This window comes from Pungitius pungitius, chromosome 8 (assembly GCF_949316345.1).
Source record: "Pungitius pungitius chromosome 8, fPunPun2.1, whole genome shotgun sequence".
Lineage (NCBI taxonomy): Eukaryota > Metazoa > Chordata > Actinopteri > Perciformes > Gasterosteidae > Pungitius > Pungitius pungitius.
Genome location: NC_084907.1, coordinates 1,151,275 through 1,170,937, shown reverse-complemented (window position 1 = coordinate 1,170,937; position 19,663 = coordinate 1,151,275). Strand labels below are relative to the sequence as shown.

Genomic DNA, 19,663 nt, shown 5'->3' with positions numbered 1-19,663 from the left:
CACTCAACCATTGTTCTTTGTTTACGTTAGGCAAGGTGGTCTGCACATTGGATGTGACCGGATCCTTAGAGGCGGGGGGAGAAGGTTCATCCCCTACGCCAGCTTAGGGCCAATAGAAATCTTTTCTTTGTCTTTTGGGTTATAAAACATGTTCTTGCTGATGTTAGTTAGTGTGTGTTCTTCCGGCCTGCGGGCCGGTAGGATTGCTCCTGCCTTTGCAAACGCAGCGCTTATACTTGACCTGTGATCTGATGAATAAATCTACCAGAACGAGAGAAGTAGTTTGGCTGAATTCTTCCAGACGTCCCCATCCAGGCTTCCAATTTTTGAACACGAGCCTCTCTTTTGAAATTACTAACAATTTTGGTGACCCTGACGTGATTGGCTGACCTGGATGAAGATCGAGGGGGCATCCGTTTTCCGGAACAGGCAGAAGGCCGGCGGCGTGGTTCAGCGTTGACAACAAAGGAGCGCGCTACAGAATGGGTGAGCAGACGAGCCCCTTTTTGTTCTAAAGGAATGAAAAGTCTGCGATTGGACAAATCTAAAATAATTGTTGTCAACTGCAGAATACGTCTCTGTCCTATAAGACCACTAAATTTAAACTAAATTTCAAAATTTTCTGATGATCACATGTAAAGTATAAGCACATAATCACATTGAATTCAACATTAGGGAAAGTAAATGAGTGTCCATAGGGTAGGGATTTTAGTTATATATATATAAGGAGTTTGCCTGAAGTCAACTCATTAGAAATCCAGAGTTGAGGTCGGTGGACCTCCTGGTGATCGCAGATCGTTACGTTCGCATGCGGTAAGGCTGACGATTTAGTTAGTGTAGGGACACAGGGTAGGGCTTTAGTTAATTAAATACAGGGTTTAAAAAGGAACGACGGTGCTCATTTGAGCTATCGAAGGTCGACCCTTAGTCATTAGGAATCCAGATGGGTCTGTGTACCGCTGGTAACCGCAGTACTACGTCAGTAATATTGGCGGTTTAGAAGAAAGAGTAGGGACTCAGCGGGTAGGGAACTTTAGGTAATTATATAGAGTTTAAAAAGGAATGACGGGGCTCACTTGAGTTCCCTGAGGTCGACTCTTAGTCGGTAGAAATCCAGAGTTGAAACGGTCCCTTTGGTGATTGCAGTTGCACGTATGTATGTCGTGGACTGGCAGTTTAGATCAGAGCAGGGTTTAAATTTATGTTAATCATTAGTCAGAAGAAAACCCAAGTTGAAAGGTACCTCTGGTCCTGCAGCCCCATTAGTGTGATATGGGGACTGGCAGGTTAGAATATTAGATGACGAAATAAGGACACAGGGAAAGATTTGTTATTTTTCATACTGGGAAATGTGTGGGTGGTTGGTGTAACTCCTGGTGTTTTACCGAACCTAGAAGCTGTGGATCAGGACTTGAAAAGGACTGAGAATCTGACAGTGAAAAGTGTTTGACCGGACTACACATCTGTGGGGATATGTATTAAAGGGTAAAAGGGAAAATCATAGTCAATAGTGGTGATACAAACATGAGAGAAATAAAACAATACAGGTGAACTGGTGTTATAAGCCTCAACAATCGAGCGCTGTATTCCTCTAATACAGTAGAAGCTTCTTGATTGGGTTCACAGTATTGGGCATTGTGTCCTTTCTCTGGTGTTCTAAAGCCATGTGTGAACAAATAAAATAACCTGTGAAACTGTGAGGAAAACAGAGGAAACCATAATGATATGGGATGGATGCAAAGTAGGCACTCTGGGTCTATTTAAGATCTATGAGAGATTTATGAAAAGAAAAAAATCTAAATTAAAAAAGGAAACATGTAACAGAAATAAGTGGAGCGGGACGTAGAGATGCAGGAAGGCTGCAGCTGCGGAGCCCCTTATCATGATGAGACAGAGACTCAGCCAGCAGGGTGCTGCAGCCGGCTGCAGAGCCAGCACACACACAAGCACATGCAGTGCTAGGAGCTAAAGGGAGACAATGTGGAAAGAAGATCAATTCTTATAAAGTTGTGTGATTATTGATGCCGACAGAGTTTCACACAGACAGTTAGAAAAGTTCAGTGCAAGAAGTGAATTAGATAGACGTAGCAAAAGAAAAAGATATAAAATAAAAATTGATTGTAATGGTTTAATGATTTTGTGTCATTTGGGGTTCACATAAATCAGTTAGTTTGACGAATCAGAATAAATTAATATGTTAACACCCCTTATGGGTGAGACACGCACAAGCGTCGGTGCAGTTAGGGATTGTAGATCCAACAACAGGTTTACAAACAAAACAACAATTGGAGATATCAAAATTGTTTGGTTGTCCTGTTTTTTCAGAGTGAATAAAGTTGTTATAATGAAGCATGAATGACTTCTATGTGAATGAGTTTCTAGGACTCCAAGCTATTACCCCAATGTTGATTTAACTATATGAGGTCAACAATAGGTTATTAAGAACTGTAACTAAATGTGGAAATGTGGTAGAACATTTCTGGGAGAAACGAGAAAAGTTGGGTATTTGAAAGACAGACCCCAGCCGGAGCCTGTAAATTAGAGTAATCTAAACACACCACAAGGTCACGGGATGGTCAGAAAAGGCCCCAACTCGTAGCTTGAGGAAAACAGCAATCAATCACCCGGTTCGGACAGAACAAGCATGAGACAGGGTGATGTTATCAAGGAAACTCGGCCAGATCAGAACCTGCATCAAAGTAATGATTTGAAACCTAAGAAGTGATGAGAAATGAGGAGAGTAGGTGTATATAGTGTCAGTCGTTTGGTATTAATGTTTGTAGTTTTAGTCTCCTACACTCAGAGATGAGCTGTAAATCGTTGAGTGCTGATATTGAGTGTATAGTGCACGATACACTTGATACAGTATCTTGATGATGGAAGCAAATGTCTGATCAAGGAATATTGATACTAGCAGGACATGAAATATGGAAACTTTGTTACAGACTGTCGTCTTGTAATGGTTCAACAAGTAAAAAGTATTACATACTGCATTTGACTGTGCTAAACATGAGAGATCTGTACTCTATCAGTGTTGAATGAATGAATGAGTGAATGTATTGGATCCCAACTTGGACATGAGCTAAGTTGTGTTTGCAAGTAACAGATATGCCTTCGTTTTGCTTTTGGGCCGAAAAGCAGTAAAAGTGGAGACACTCAGGCTGCTGTAGGATAGGAAGTCCTGACCAGATGGGTCTGCTGCAAACTGAATTTATCGTCTCTTGGTCCTATTGTTTATTTCACTGGTGGTTTGGGATTAACCTTCTGATACATCGTTTAAAACTGTGGGTTTTAGTGATTGATACAACTGCAGATGTCCATCCACTAGTGATAGTAGTTCACAAGTTTAGAGAAGTTAATGCGGGAAGGGAAATCATTAGAGTTGTAGACATGCAGGAAGGAAGATATGCTAGAAGACACATAATAGATCTTGTTGAAGGGTTTTATGGGAGTAACAAGGTCACAGCAGTCAGAAGATGCGTGGGAGAAACGGTGGGGCCATTAAGGCTGGACAAAGAGATGCTTGCTCACTTGGAGCAACTCAAGCAAATTCTTGAACCACACACACACACACACACACACACACACACACACACACACACACACATACTGTTGAATGAAATGAATCTTAAATGTAAGTATTCTTCAGTGATGTGATTAAGTCTATGTAGTTTTCTTAAATATTAGGACATAAAGAGGATATTCTTTCCTTTTTAGTTTAGATGATTTGGCTCATCACTACTGTAATGTCAAAAGTTACAAAGTTACACAAACAATTGGATTGTAGATGGGATTTTACAAACAGATTGATCAAATATATTCCAACTTTTAGATGGTTAACACACAACAGGTGCTGATCGTGTTTCAACAGGAAACAACAAATGCCCTGACCTACTTTCTTTTTAAGTGCAACACTTAAATTGAGGATTTAACGTAGAATGATTAGAACAAATAAAAATGAACATTTTTAAACAAACATAGTAGAGTAAGAAGGGAGATTCGTTTTGGGGATAAACACAAAATTTGAAATATTGCCTTAGAGGTCTTGAGGTTATTTGGATATTAGATTTAACTTCATATGGGGATATTTTTAACCATGTTTTAAATTGATACAGGCCTCAACAGGAGTGATGGAGATGTGTGTACAGTTTTGCTGTGCTACTTACTACAGAAGAGAGAAATATTGGGCATGGATTAATTGTGCAAAACACAATCCTCAAGTTTAAATGACCAGAATTTAATAAAATTGCACCGATACGTTATGATACAATTTGAATATTAAAACTAAAGATCTTTAACCCTAACCCTTCTAGATTGATTGAATTGTGTTCAATAAAACAGTAGATGTTTTAAAAAAAACAAGTAAAGAGAGAAATTATACCAAGGCTTTAGATATCGGAGAGTAAGAACAAATTTGTCTTTGTGATGAATGTACAACATTGTTTCTTATCAGCCACAGTAAGCAGGACTAATGAATAAACTACAATTAAATAAAATTAAGAAAATGAGCTAATTGTAAGATAATTGGGTTGCGAAGCTCTGGCCAAGGATCAGACTTTAATATCCCAAGAAGGTGAACTGGGTGAGAGTGAGCACCTATTCAGCCTTTATCCAGATAACCCTCCCTTCTCCTAAGGCGCCGTCTACCAGCAACCAGACGCATACCCTCCTCCACAGGCTCTCTGTCCCTAACTTTATGCCTCGTACAAGCAGGACTACAGGACATGACGGGGGCCCCACTGTACGGTGCTACAGCCAACCGAGAAGACAGTGGGGAGGGGCAACCGAGGCCGAGGTAAGATGAATGAGGGGCAGTTTAGACAAAGAAAAATAATTGTTTCTGTTGTGGGCAGTCTGGAAATTGTTCCAGGGCATGCTCCTAATCACCTAAAGGCCAGAGGCCTCAGTCCAACACAGCTCGAGACCCTCATGATGTCCATCCACCACAAGCACCATACACACTATAATAGATGCCATAGTGGTGCCCAGATCCGATGGCTGATGGTAACCTGTTCCAGAACCTGAGGTTACTCTGACGATCAATGGAAGACATTACAGATCTATGCTGGACTCTGGTGCTATTCCACAGTGAACATGCCATCTGCCACCATCAAGGAATGCTGTGCCGGATTTTCGGGCCAATCAGAGGAGTGGCTGCTTTCTATCCACGCCCCACTCTGACAGCCAGCTGCTGCAAGCTGAAGTCCAGCAGACACAGACAGAGGCAGACGTCTGGTGGGAGAGAGTGGAAGACTAAGACCAACCTGATCTACATGAGACTGTTCACTGTTGGGGCTCCTGATTCAAGGTGTTACACCGGACTGAACATTGCACAATTAACTGTTTGTCTTCTCCTGAGGAGGACTATGATATCCTGTGGATTACGACTGGAGTTTGAATGGACATCCAACGTCTGTGACATCTTTGTGGGGAAAACAAGGCGTAGCAGATGCGCTACGGGAGACGTTGGCTCCTCACATCACCTTGATCATCCAAAGCAGAGGAGAAGCTGAGAACATGGGGTCAATCGTTAAAGACAGGGGTTGATGCCACGGACTGGGAGCCCACTACAAATATTAAACTATTGCACACACATTTGAAGTAAACTCAAATCAGAGAAACACATGTGAAACCACACACTGACAATGGAAACACAACTCATGGTAGATTTCTTGACACATTTTGGACGAAAGGGGGAGCTTGATTGATGTGGGATTGATTCCAATTGCAACGGTGGTAATTGAATTGAAATGGTTAAATGGAACGGTCCAAATTTACCGTCCTTAGTACCCCGTAAGGGATAATAAGCAGTAGGGATAGAAAATAAATTGAAGGATTGCTGGATGCAGGCGTTTTGGAAAAGACGAGGTTCCCCTGGAATACCTTGATTAATTGGGTCCCTAGAACCAGAAGCCCGACTATCATACGGTGCACGATTTGAGTTTTAAGTTGTGGTGTCAACACACTATTAACGCCCCAAATTCTATGTTTAACACTATGTTTAATGCAATAGGCTCTGATGAGAGATGTTTCACCAGCATCAACCTGGCAGATGTTTTTTCTGTGTCCTAACTGACAAATTGTAACTGTTTTATCTGGGTGTTTATGAAAAGAACAGATTTGTGGTTTCTGTTCTGTTTCAAAAGGGGGTGTGTAGAACAGGTTAAAGAATTAAGATTTTGATGTAATATAGTGGCAAATTAGATAATATGGAAATATGGCACCCCACTTGTGTAAGGAACATAGCTAAAAAAACTAACTAAAACTAAAATAGACCAGTTAAAAATGGAACACGAGACTGTTGTGCGTACATCACATGGGATAAAAGGCGTTTTTATAGTCAAATATGTTGACACTCTCCTTTTAATTAACTCTGCCCCAGATGGATCCTTTACTAGAGCATTAAATAGACTAAGAGCCATGTCCTTTAAATAAGCTGAACACTCTGGCATAGACAATCCCATTAATAATTGGTTAAGTCAACATTTTGGACAATGAAAGGGTTTGATAATGTCACTGTTTTGTACTATAGTATAGCATAGTAGCCTTCACCCTTTGTGGATACTAGATCCCTGTATCAGACAATTATGTCTTTAATGCATCACAACTGCAGTAGATGCTAAAATGCCCCTGCCATACAAGATGGTTTTGTTACATGAAAGGATCCAATTGTTAGGGCTGTGGGAGAATGGAGGAGATGGATATTGTAAGAACCGACTTCAATGGACCTGAAGAAGACACCCCGTTAGGGTCAACGTCCCTGAATAGATGATCTGCTAACTGTTGCACACATCATATATAGTGGATGCACGCACGTAGGTGGTGTGATAGTTTTTGGGGCTAGGATGTATTTCTGTGTCTATTGTAATCGGTTTAGATGTGATAGAGATTTTTTAGTGTCCCTTATGATGCATAGAAATTTCCATAACTGCTGCATACACCCTCTACACTGATATAGGTTTTAGTGTCTTGTTTTTTTTATGTTTAGAGGATTTCCATTTCTGCTGCATTCACCCGTACTCACTGATATAGGTTTTTAGTGCTTAGATTAGTAGTTTCTTTTGATTTTTTGGTTTACATAATGAATTATGTAAAAAGGGGGAATTGATAATCAAAAGCTTTTTTCTTAGTGCTGAGTTAGAAATTGTTTTCCTGTCCTGCTGAAGAATTCAAGTCAGAGACAGTCTGGCAGGATGGGGGTTCCTGTCTGGACTTGATTTAAGAGTCGGGACCCGCACGGACAAACAGAGGTTTCTCTGTGTGTATTGATAAGGGGATCGGTTTCTGTTCTGACTAGGGAAGCAAGGTCAGCGGGTCAACCAGCAGATGTGTAAGATAAGGAGGGAGGTTCACACCACACCCCAACCAACACTCAACCATTGTTCTTTGTTTACGTTAGGCAAGGTGGTCTGCACATTGGATGTGACCGGATCCTTAGAGGCGGGGGGAGAAGGTTCATCCCCTACGCCAGCTTAGGGCCAATAGAAATCTTTTCTTTGTCTTTTGGGTTATAAAACATGTTCTTGCTGATGTTAGTTAGTGTGTGTTCTTCCGGCCTGCGGGCCGGTAGGATTGCTCCTGCCTTTGCAAACGCAGCGCTTATACTTGACCTGTGATCTGATGAATAAATCTACCAGAACGAGAGAAGTAGTTTGGCTGAATTCTTCCAGACGTCCCCATCCAGGCTTCCAATTTTTGAACACGAGCCTCTCTTTTGAAATTACTAACACTGCGAGCTTGGAATTTATAGCTGTGCCTATCTGCCCTCGGCTGGCTGCCGGCCATTTCTTCAATGTAGTATCTAGAGAAGACAAAAATAATTAGACAATATAATAATATCGTAACAATAATGAGCGAATGGCATTCAGCCATCTGTTCTGAATTAACAAATCCTGACTTTTTAACACATTCCGTGTTCTCTGGGCTGGGCTTTGAGCAAACAAGACCTTTTGTTTTACACACACACACACACACACACACACACACATACACACACACACACACACACACCATGCTCGAAGAAGGTATGCATTAAAATCAAGCAAATCAATTACCGGCATAGACAAAATAAGGCAGGACAGAGGGGATTAAGGGTGAAGGAGGGGTGAATATTATTTATGAACACTTCAGACAACAACAATATGCCATGAGGTTATTTGCAACAATACATGTTCTACAAAATAGAAGACTACACACCTTACAGCACATTGAGCGCAATACCCCAGAAATGAGGCTTTAGAAAAGGAAAGGTGGGATCAAAAAGTGTGCAAGCAATGAATTAGTATTATAGGTGCTAAGCAGATACAGTAACAATAATGGGTGCCCTACCTTATCCAGTCTCCATTGATGCCTATTATACATTGATACAAGTAGGCTATGGTTAAAGTGGTGAACTTATAACGTCTTAAAAGTTTTGTTTTCCCTTCTCAACACATTATGCATTTACTCACCAATAATGGCTGCTTTTTTATTTTGTCCAGGGCAACCAGCTGCTCCCCGTCCCCTCTGGTTGGCTTCCCACCTTAAAGTAATATTTCAAAATTATTATGAAAGGCGGGTAAAATGAAGGTGGAATAAGCAAGAGTTTTTTTTATATATACACACACATCACGTTTTCTTGAGGTGCAAGGAAATACAAAAATAGCAAGTAAAAAAGCGATGGTATGCCCGCACACAAACATGATTTATTCCACTGCATGTAACGCCTCGGCTCGGCTCGCTTTGCTTTTCCACTGCGTGGTACGACTCGTCTCAGTACGGCACAGCTCGGTTCGCTTTAACTCAGTTGCTTTTCCACTGCAGAAGTACCACTTCAGTGTGTTCATGTCACGTTTAAAGTACCGTTACGGTACGCTTAGAACATCAACAGACCAGGTACCATTTAAAGCGAGCCGTACCATGCTGTACTATGCAGTGGAAAGCATACAGTTTATACTCATCCTTACTACATAATGTTATTCACCTGTGGTTTCGCTGCGTTTTTAGTTGTTGCCGCAGTCTTGTTAGAGAAGAAAAACATCTTTTCAACAATGTTATGCATGTGGGGCAAGTAAATGACATATTACCACTAACTATCCAAACATAAAAATCTCTATAGCTTAGTTAATAACACACACTGAATGCAGACTGGTAGTGTACCTTGTTCTTTGTGTCATGACGCGCCTCATCATCCACTTTCTCCTCCTCCTCCTCCTGTCTCGTATTTAGAAACATTTTTCTTTTTCACGACAACCTTTGGAGGGAGAGGGAGAAACAGAGGAACCATGAATGTATTGTAATGTAATGTAACAGCACACACACAGGATGCAGACTGGTAGTGTACCTTGTTCTTTGAAAGTCTGTTATGACCCTCCTCCTGCTTCTCACCCTCCTGGTGCTTGTTTTTGGAAGACCCTCCCTTTTTACTGTCAACCCACAAGACACTGACTTTTAGCCCAACTCTTATTGACTTGCGTTACACCACCTTGCACATATATCTTGTCAAAGCACATTAAATCATCATAGATGACACAATTACAATTCAATTCAATTCAATTCATTTTATTTTGTATAGCCCAAAATCGCAAATTACAAATTTGCCTCAGAGGGCTTTACAGTCTGTACACATGCAACATCCTCTGTCCCCAAACCCTCACATCGGCACAGGAACAACTCCCCAAAATATGAAAAAACCCTTCAATGGGGAAAAAAGGGAAGAAACCTTAGGGAGAACGTCAGAGGAGGGATCCCTCTCCCGGGATGGACAGACTGCAATGGATGTCATGTGTACAGAATCAACAATACACTCAATTTCTCTAACTGAAATGATACAAGTAATTGCAAGTAGCAGAACAGGTGTACGGCAGGACCACTGCAGGGACAACCTCCATCAGATCGAACCACCATCCACAGAGGCTTCTGTGGGGAGGGAGAGCAGAAAGATGTTGGTTTTTGATGACAGTAATATGAATCATATTTAAAGTAATGATGATGGCAGCAGCAGGTGTCAGCAGAGCCATGAGCCAGGAGTCAGAACCGGGGTCCGCACGAAACTATGATCCACGGAGACCTGCTAGGCGAGAAAGCACAAAAAACTCCCGGAAAGAAGCTTAATTAGTGATGTACATTATTAAAACATGGATGATTGTGGGAGGAGAGAGTGAGAGTGAGAGAGTGAGAGAGGGGCTCGGTGTGTCCTAAGAAGTCCCCCGGCAGTCTAAACCTAGAGCAGCTTAACTAAGGGCTGGTCCAGGCTAACCTGAGCCAGCCCTAACTATAAGCAATATCAAAGAGGAACGTTTTAAGCTTTATCTTAAATGAACTGACCGAGTCTGCCCCTCGGACTGAAAGTGGAAGCTGGTTCCACAAAAGAGGAGCTTGATAACTGAAGGCTCTGGCCCCCATCCTACTTTTTAAAACTCTAGGAACCACAAGTAGCCCAGCATCTATGGAGCGTAGATGTCTTGTAGGGCAATACGGTGTAACAAGCTCTTTAAGATAAGACGGTGCCTCACCAGCAAGTGCCTTGTAGGTGAGGAGAAGTACCTTAAATTCTATTCTTGATTTAACAGGAAGCCAGTGCAGAGAAGTTAACACAGGAGTTATATGATCCCATTTCTTAGTTCTTGTTAATACACGTGCTGCAGCATTCTGAATCAGTTGGAGAGGTTTAAGCGATTTACAAGAGATAACAAAGAATTACAGTAATCCAGTCTAGAAGTAACAAATGCATGAACTAGTTTTTCTGAATCACTTTGAGACAGAAAGTTCCTGATTTTCGATATATTCCGTAGATGAAAAAAGGCAGTCCTTGAAGTCTTCTTTATATGAGAGTTGAAGGACATATCCTGGTCGAAGAGAACTCCAAGATTTCTGACGGTGCTGTTGGATACCAGAGCAATTCCATCCATAGAGACTGTATCACGTGACAGCTGACTTCGAAGGCGCTCTGGGCCTATCATGATAACTTCCGTTTTTTCCGAGTTTAACATCAGGAAGTTGCAGGTCATCCAAGTTTTAATTACAAACCTACAAACATACACATTAAGAAACAGGAGAGGGGGAGATAACTTAAACTAAAGCACTAATTGGTGCAGTCAGTTACCTTTTTTTAAGCCTTCTCAGTCTTCGCCTGCTGCTCAATGTACTTTGAGTTTGGGATGGGAGGACGTTTTGTTTGCCCATGTGTGCCCTCTTTCTCCACCTCGATCTCACGCAGTTTAATTTAGAGGGGTTTTTCAAATTCTGGTGCAAGAAAATTTAAATGTTAACTGCAAACGTTTGTCGAATCATGTTTAACGTTACCAAACATAACATTAGTCCGAATTATATGTAGCATATATACGCATATATGCAGTATATATATACATATATACTGCATATAGGTTTCATATATGTGCATATATGCCACATATAGGTCGCCTATATGTAGCATATATACTGCATATATGCGTATATATGCTACATATAGGCGACATATATGCTGCATATATGCAGCATATATGCGCATATATGCCACATATGACAATATATATGCTGCATATATGCGCATATATGCCACATATATGTCGCCTATATGTAGCATATATACGCATATATGCAGTATATATGTACATATATACTGCATATATGTTTCATATATGTGCATATATCCACATATAGGTTCTTTCCATGTGGGCTTCTACACATCGCTACCCAGCTGCGACGCACACAGGACGGTGGTGAGGACACACAACCAGGAAGTGGATGAAAACAGGCACATTTTATGAGCTGGTCCGTAAATTAATTTTCATCTTTAATTGTGCTACAGTGTAGCAGCAGAGTCATTCTTCTCAGTGAAATGAATGCAGCCGTAATGCTCTGTGAGGATGGTGAGAGTCATTCTGTTCATTGGAACCGGTAACAGAAGCTCCAGGCTGCTCTTGTGTAATCTCTGTGCCACATGTCACAGGCGGATCCTCACGAGGCCGTAATCAAATTCATTACGTCATTACGCCATTTTTATGAATAATGAGGTGTGGTGGGATGCAACAAAGGGGAGTATTCCTCAGGGTAATAATGGCGGAAGAAATATTGACGTATGCGGTAATCCATGCTGGCTAATGCAGGGGTAGGCACTTAGTAGTTTTACCAACGGCTCTCAAAATAAGTGTGCTTTTTGTAAATGTTGAAGTGCATTCTCTTTGACCTCTTTCACTTTGGCTAGTTGTTATCGGTCTGTTATTAACATTAGCTTGATTGATCTGTTTCCCAGGCTGCAATCGCCCAAGACGCCCCGCCCCGCCCTGCCTGTTGGGTTCATTGCTGATGATTAGGATTGTTGGAAGGTTGCCCGTGTTAGATGATTTCTACTCAGATGTGAGTGGATTCATGAAGAAGACAGCACTCGTTCTGAACGATTAGACACAAAGTGCAATGAATAAATGGCTGTAATAACAATTTAAGTGCAGCAAACAGTTGTTGAGAGCTACACAAATGTATTAGATGAGGCATTATTTATGGCATTTACAGCTTTTGCATCTTCAGACTAGGAGTGATAATGGATGCCATGAAGCTAATGAATGCAGAGGCCAGATAAAACTGAGTCATTACCAGTTCATGCCTCGAGATCTTACAGTAAAAACAAGATCCTGAGTCAACCCTTTCCTTTCTGAAAAAAGGTCAGACCATAACAGACTGAGTATATTTACTGGCAGACATTAAATGTGCCTCCCTAAGCAACTAAAGACCATCTAATTGATTGCCTGCTCAGTGATACCTGCTGCCAAACTCTTTTCCTTCTCTGACAGAATATTACATTACGATTCCTACGTGCATTTTAATCTGCAGTGTCTAAGCCATAAAAAGGTTGGAGAGGAAAACACGCATCATGGAAATGAAATGCCGTCGCTGTGGCTCTGAAACATTTATCAAAGAAGCACTGAATGTTGCCATTGAAATAGCATCACAACAGAAGCATCTCTTTGCAGGTCTTTGCATGATATTTTACATGTAGTACATAGTGTTTTGTGGAAAAAAACACTATGTACTATGAGGTTTTGTCCCTCCACCCGGCGTAGTTTCTAGAATTTTATTTTCATTTTATTTAAATTTCCATACCAACCTTGTATTTCCAGTTAAGTTAAACGCATGCATCCCGTGAGCTTGGTTCTTGAACCAATCAACGCAATCACATTTGCACACGATGTAATATCGACTCTTTTTCTTCCAGCATATCTTTTTTGGCATTGAACTTTCATCTGGAACTTGCAAGCTATTACCAATAAAGATGCAATGAGATCAAATCTTCTCTAGTGCATATCAATATTTCATCATCAACACGGGAATCAAAATACATCTGGTGGTACATTGTGTGGAGCCCACAGCTGCTCTCAGAAACCACACACACCGCACACACCCTCATACAACACACTCCATGTGGGAAAACCTACTGCTGCAGGGTACTGCAGGAAGTAAAGCCCCTCCCCTCAATTTTATGGACGGTTTTTTACAGATTAGTAAAAGAGAGAGAGAGAGACGGGAGGAGACGTGATGCACTGGAATCCAGTTTCGCACAAAGCTTGAACAACATGCTGAGGATTAATTGTCCAACATCCTGTCAGGAGCACAAGGGACACGCATTGTGTACATGGCACAAGGAGAAAAAGTACTTCCAGCTCTAAAACATTCCAAATGGATGATGTTTTTGCTGAAACAACACCCAGAAGTGGAGGCAGGAAGGTTTAACGACACATTTTGATTCTTCCTCTTTGTAACCGGAGCAAAAGGTAAGCTGTGAACGGTGACGATGTCGTCCTCCCCTGGCATCGAGCGCTGGAAGCACGTGAACGTCATGTACATCTCCGTGGAGACGGCCATAGCCCTGGCCTCCGTAGTGGGCAACGTGCTGGTGGTGCTGGCGGTGTGCGTGAACCGAGCTCTGCGCAACACCACCTTCTGCTTCATTGTGTCTCTGGCCGTGGCTGATATCGCCGTGGGGGTTCTGGTCATCCCCCTGGCCATCGTCCTCAGTCTGGAATTTAAAACTCAGTTCCACACCTGCCTCTTCCTGTCCTGCCTGCTGCTCATCATCACCCAGAGCTCCATCCTTTCCCTGCTGGCTATCGCCATCGACCGATACCTTCGTGTCAAGATCCCCACCAGGTGAGGAACTTCTGTTAAAAAGGAGTCGGTTACACTTTCACTTTAAAGGAAGTGTGATTTAGTTTTCTCCGGGTTCAGGCATATTGAAAGAAAGCAGAGATTAGTTTGGAAAAGATTGTGTTGGGTGATAAATGTGGTGAGTGACATTGATTCAAAAAGAATCACTGTATCAATTTGCCGTAATTAGTGACACTCTGTTTACGATAAAGATCAATTAAATATTCATGATTAGGAGCAATAGGAAGCGGATGTTATTTTCAAACTCATTATCAATGCCTGGTTGGAATAGGCTGTTCTGGTGTGTTCCTGATTTATTCTATTAATACCTCACTACATTTCACTTTCTTTCTATCTGAGTTACCAAATTGCCTCTAAGAGTCAACATGTTTTGGAAAATAATTCCTCCCTTAAACAGGAAAAGTCCTACACACCCCGATTACCCATCTATATCATCTTTTGCATCAAAGGGTGAATCAGGAGGACGTGTTTTTCACTGTCTGATAAGGCACCATTTATCCTTACATGGTTTAGTACAAACCTACGGGTAGGACATCAGAAGCTTTTAAGCAAATTACAACATCCCAGTCTGGCAAAATAACCGATACAATTACTTAACATGACTTTGGCAGTCGCCCATACTGCTTCTTGTTTGCTGATGTCTGCCACTTGTGAAATATCCGTCTGAGCAATATTTTATATAAAAAAAAAAATGCAATATGAATATTTGCAGGAGGACAGTATGCATTTGAGCTATAAAAATGTGTGTTCCAACCACTCTTCTCAGGTACAGCACCGTGGTGACCCAGAGGAGGGCATGCGTGGCCGTTTGTCTGTGTTGGATCCTCTCCTTCCTCACCGGATTGGTTCCAATGATTGGATGGAATAAACTCCATGAAACTCAGGGAAGCCTCGGCAATTCCAGCCACATCGCCTGCAAGTTCACCGCGGTCATGAGGATGGACTACATGGTGTACTTCAACTTCTTCGGCTGGGTGGTGGTGCCGCTGTCTGCCATGATCGCCCTGTACGCCGAGATCTTCAGGGTGATCCGCCGGCAGCTCAACCGGCGCGCCGAGGCCACGTGTGACGGAGAGAGGTACTACCGGAAGGAGCTGAAGCTGGCCAAGTCTCTGGCGCTGGTGGTGTTTCTCTTTGCCGTGTGCTGGCTGCCGATACACATCATGAACTGCGTTGACTTCTTCTGCCCGGAGTGCACCGTGGACAGTTCCGCCCTGTTCGCCGGCATCTTCATGTCCCACGTGAACTCTGCCCTCAACCCCATGGTTTACGCCTTCAGGATAAAGCCGTTCCGTGTCACGCTGATCGCGATCGGCAACCGCTGCGTGATGTGCAAGCCCAAGGAGGCCACCCTGTGTCCCGCCAGCATCCAGGCCCAGACAGAGAAGGAGGCTATAGACCCGTAAAGTGGCTCGCAGCGAAGCGGCGTGTCTGGATCCCTAATGTCTCCCAGAAAGACATTCATGAAACGTGTAAGGGCCCTGCCTAGAATGCAAAGTCATAATAAAGTCACTAAAACTAATGGAATTGAAATCAGAGGATGCCAGCATCTCTTCAACTAGTCTTTGGGATATTTCAATAGCCGTGGCAGACATTTGAGTAAAAATGTCATTGAGCTTTATGCTGAGGGGATTTATTCAGACTCTCGAGCTGAAGCTTCTGCTGCATCCTCGTTCTCGTTCTGCTGTGTCATCACTTTCACTTCTGCATGATTTCCGTCCGTGTAACAACACTACCACCTACAGATCCTAAATAAAGGTTGAATCTTAATCTGGTTTGGAACTTGCATGTGTGGGGGGGGGGGGGGTTGTCATCTGATGTGTGGGTTTGTTGTGGTTCTAGCTGAGATATTTCTCACACTTATGCTCTGCCCACCTGAGACGCTCGCACATGAACCTGCCGGCGTGGTATCAAAACGTATGTTGCCATCTGTCGCCTTCATCCTTGATGAGGGATTTGAAAGTGCTGAGTGTGTTCTAATCCCCAGCCTAACCCCCAGCATAGCCATCCAGCCTTCACTGCCTTCGTAGCACACCCTCCAGTGGCTTGTGGCCTGAAGGGACATCAAAGACAAAAAAGCCCAAAGTGTCTAAATCTTATGTGAGCAACTCATCTTTTTCTGAAACTAATCTTCTGTGAGGTAAGATCTTTACCATTCATCCAAAAAAAAAACATTTTTTAAGCTTCATATAGATGTACGTCAATCTCCAAAAGCAATATTTGTTGTATTGTTTTTCGATTCTCAGACAGCTGAGGGAAATTTGCAGCAGAGAACCACTGTGAAATGGCTGAAACCGACGGAGCGGATGGAGTCCAAGACCTGGAGGATCCGCAGGAAGAGCTGGATGGCGATCACACAGCCCTGTTACACTTTGGTAAATACTATGAAGCACAGCGTGCACTACCTTGGGACCGGTGGACCTTCAGAGAAAAGGCAAACTTTTGTGTGGACCGCATCTTCCTCGGGTTCTTGCTCATTTTTGTCATCATCCTATTGGGAGAGTTTGCCTATAAAATGTGGTACGTGACAAACGTGAACAAGATTGCAGAGTTTGTTTCAGATTCAGTGGCCTTTCTGGTCGAACGGCTCTTTGCTCAGGAGAGACAGGAGGAATTATTGGACCTGTAGGACACGAATGGACGGTGACCTCTTCATGGTGTAATCATGTGTTTGTGTTTTCTGCATTGTGGTATTACAAATGCCCAGTAAGGAATCATTTTTTAAACTATGTTTGGATGGTAAATTATTGGAAATAAATAATGCAAATCAACTGAATCTTTTTTCTTTCATACTGTATACTATAGACAAACAATTTTCAGCATCTTCATCTTTTTAATGTGTCCTTCCCTTGTGTATTAATGTTAACAGTACAACATAAAACGTAAACTGCTCAAAGGTGCATAGGTTTTTTTTATAATCAGTGGAGACACGGAATTTGAGGTATTGTAAATGTACATTTGCACATATATACACACCTATATACATATGTATGCTCAAAGTACACATTTGTGGGATACAGGATAATGTTTTTGCACTACTTACAAAAACAATGCAAAAATCACCAATATTAATAATGAAAAAAATACACGATTGTGAAACCGCACAATTAATATAAATAGATTTAGGTTATTTTAAAATGAAAAACGTACTATTTCATAGTATAAAAAAGATTAATTAATTAATTAATTAATTTACACTCGTTCATTGGTTCATCCCATTACCAACGTCACTGTCGGTCTGAGTGGACCAATGAAATCACAAGCTTACAGTCTTCAGCAGTTTCCGGTTTCAGCTCTCTCTCTTCCGGATTTATTCTTAGCGTGACCGACGTTTCGTGTCTGTTTAGACTTAAAGTAAGTCCAAATTTAAATAGTTTAATGTTTGTAAAATGATTGGTGTCCAACTGGGTTTCTTTAGAGCGACGTGTTCTCGAGGTTTGGTTCTAGCTGCTGAAAAACGGGGAGGTCCCGGACCAGAAGCCGCTGTCACAAATGGAAGGCATCTGGCGTTGTTGTAAAAACACCGCCATGCTTTTTCTGTTCGCTCTAAATTACAAAAGAATCTCAGCGGGAACAAACTGTGGCGGCAGTAAAAATCAACGTTACAAATTAAAACCGACAAACTCTAACCGCCGACCTTTGGCTGTTGTCTTTTTAACGGAAGTCTTAAGACTCGTAACAATATACGACCAGCTAAGCTAACCAGCGCTAAGCTAACGTCACCCAGGGCTCCGCCCGACTCATTAAGAGATTCGTACAACGTGTAGACCATGCTTTTAATTGTGATGTTCCTTTGCTGGTATGTTTGTGTAGGAGTTTGTATGGATGATTAAAAAGCTCACGTAATGAGTGCACGTTGTCGGGAAAATAATGAACCTGCGTTGGAGGAGGGTTGAATTTCAGTGGGCCGCACGAGACGCGACGGCGTGGTCCTTTAACATGAGGGTACTTCTTAGGAAATACTAATTTATTACTACTATTTTTTACTACTTCGGTAAGATCATAATGTTGCATTCAATTACACCCAAAGAGGAGTCACTATGTTGATTGGAAAACCAAAGTCTCAATATTACAAAACCGAATGGATGACTCATTTGTTGACAAAAGCAACAATAAAATGCACATTATTTTTATTTCAATTATCGACATTTTCTTTTTGCAAGTGTAAATAGTGACAAGTGGCCATCACAATTGAATGGCTCCAAGTTGCCAAAGTGCCACTGTTTATTTTGTCAACAGTGTAAAACCATGTTTGTTTTTGTACACAGTTGCTGTTAATTCGTTTCCTTTGTGAACAGAATGCGTTACGTGGCCGCTTACCTCCTGGCTGTGCTCGGTGGAAACACCAGCCCGTCTTCAAAGGACATCAAGGACATCTTGGGCAGCGTGGGAATCGAAGCAGAGGACGAACGCCTGAACAAAGTACGCCGTTTAACGCCTTATTGTGCAAGACAAAAACTTGACATTTTTAGTGCTGAAGGTGGATCTTGTATTTCTCTGCAGGTCATAAGTGAACTTAATGGAAAAGACATCAATGAAGTCATGAACTCAGGTAAAGGTCTTAGCGTAAATGCACCAGAGCATCATGTTGTTGTTTGTGGATAAGTGGTGAATTTAGATTTTCTTCGTCCCCAGGCCTCTCTAAGTTAGCCTCCGTGCCAGCAGGAGGTGCTGTGGCGGCACCTGTGGCAGCCGTGGCGGCGGCTGGGGCCGCGCCTGCTGTTGGTATGTGCACACAGTTCAGTTCTAAATTGTATTGTCAGATCGCACTTTCACCGCCCTCGTAAATGTTCAAATTTAGCAGACCTACAACTAAATGTGGCTGCAAGTGCTGCTAAACATTCATCCTAAAGTCTGTCTGAAGTATTGACTGTCGTCTTACTCCATCTTGGTTCCAGCGGAAGAGAAAAAGGAGGAGAAGAAAGAGGAGTCAGAAGAATCAGACGAAGATATGGGCTTTGGACTCTTTGATTAATCTGCGTTGTTTTGAAAAGCAATAAAAATGTAAAAGGTTTACACACAACATGTTGTCTTTGTCCTTTTTATAATTGTGTTTGAAATAGTTCTCACAAATGATGCTATACTCAAATTCATCACCATTGGGGTTCTAGAAATATGTAGATTGACTTTGAAAGTTGTTATTAGCTAAAAATAGTCCAGACAGGGCAGCGTGTCATCATTCGGCAATCTGGACTCTGCGTGTGGTCAGTCGGTCCAAACCACATAATGGCTCCGGCTTAAAGGGACACGCCAGGATCCACTGCCTACCACAAACCAAAGACCTGTTGGCACCACCTTTTAGTCATTAAACAGCCAGCGTTATTACGGCTTGGCCCTTAAAACGCATATTTCAACTAATCTGGAATTAAACTAAACTCAAATTCATATGCAATAATGAAGTAGTTTTAACTTGGATGTGGTCTGACAATTTGATCTTTAGATTTTTATGGAATCATGAAAAGACTGACTCAAGATGAAATGATTCTGGCGAAGTTATTGACTAACAACTTTTTTACAAACTCTA

The 19,663-nt window shown here is 42.0% G+C and overlaps 2 protein-coding genes and 1 long non-coding RNA gene across 4 annotated transcripts; 2 read left to right on the top strand and 1 right to left on the bottom strand.

Annotated features, from left to right (window-relative positions):
- Positions 1 to 8,462: 8,462 nt before the first annotated feature.
- On the bottom strand, positions 8,463 to 9,454 carry LOC134132261 (uncharacterized). Its single transcript, XR_009956798.1, has 3 exons — positions 9,323 to 9,454; positions 9,139 to 9,232; positions 8,463 to 8,521 (listed from the first exon to the last, which is right to left on the bottom strand). It is a non-coding gene; the product is annotated as an uncharacterized LOC134132261 (long non-coding RNA).
- A 2,905-nt stretch (positions 9,455 to 12,359) lies between these two features.
- Positions 12,360 to 15,892, top strand: LOC119229753 (adenosine receptor A1). Its single transcript, XM_037490431.2, has 2 exons — positions 12,360 to 14,121; positions 14,906 to 15,892. The coding sequence occupies exons 1-2, from the start codon at positions 13,766 to 13,768 to the stop codon at positions 15,543 to 15,545; spliced, it is 996 nt and encodes a 331-aa protein (XP_037346328.2). The 5' UTR covers positions 12,360 to 13,765; the 3' UTR covers positions 15,546 to 15,892.
- A 1,490-nt stretch (positions 15,893 to 17,382) lies between these two features.
- On the top strand, positions 17,383 to 19,162 carry rplp2 (ribosomal protein, large P2). Of its 2 annotated transcripts, XM_037490435.2 has the most exons (5): positions 17,467 to 17,493; positions 18,438 to 18,561; positions 18,643 to 18,691; positions 18,775 to 18,864; positions 19,038 to 19,162. In XM_037490435.2, the coding sequence occupies exons 2-5, from the start codon at positions 18,439 to 18,441 to the stop codon at positions 19,112 to 19,114; spliced, it is 339 nt and encodes a 112-aa protein (XP_037346332.1). In that variant the 5' UTR covers positions 17,467 to 17,493; position 18,438; the 3' UTR covers positions 19,115 to 19,162. The 2 variants fall into 2 exon arrangements, with proteins under 2 accessions (XP_037346330.1, XP_037346332.1); XM_037490433.2 differs by having other exon boundaries at positions 17,383 to 17,493; positions 18,438 to 18,691.
- The last annotated feature ends 501 nt before the right edge of the window (positions 19,163 to 19,663 follow it).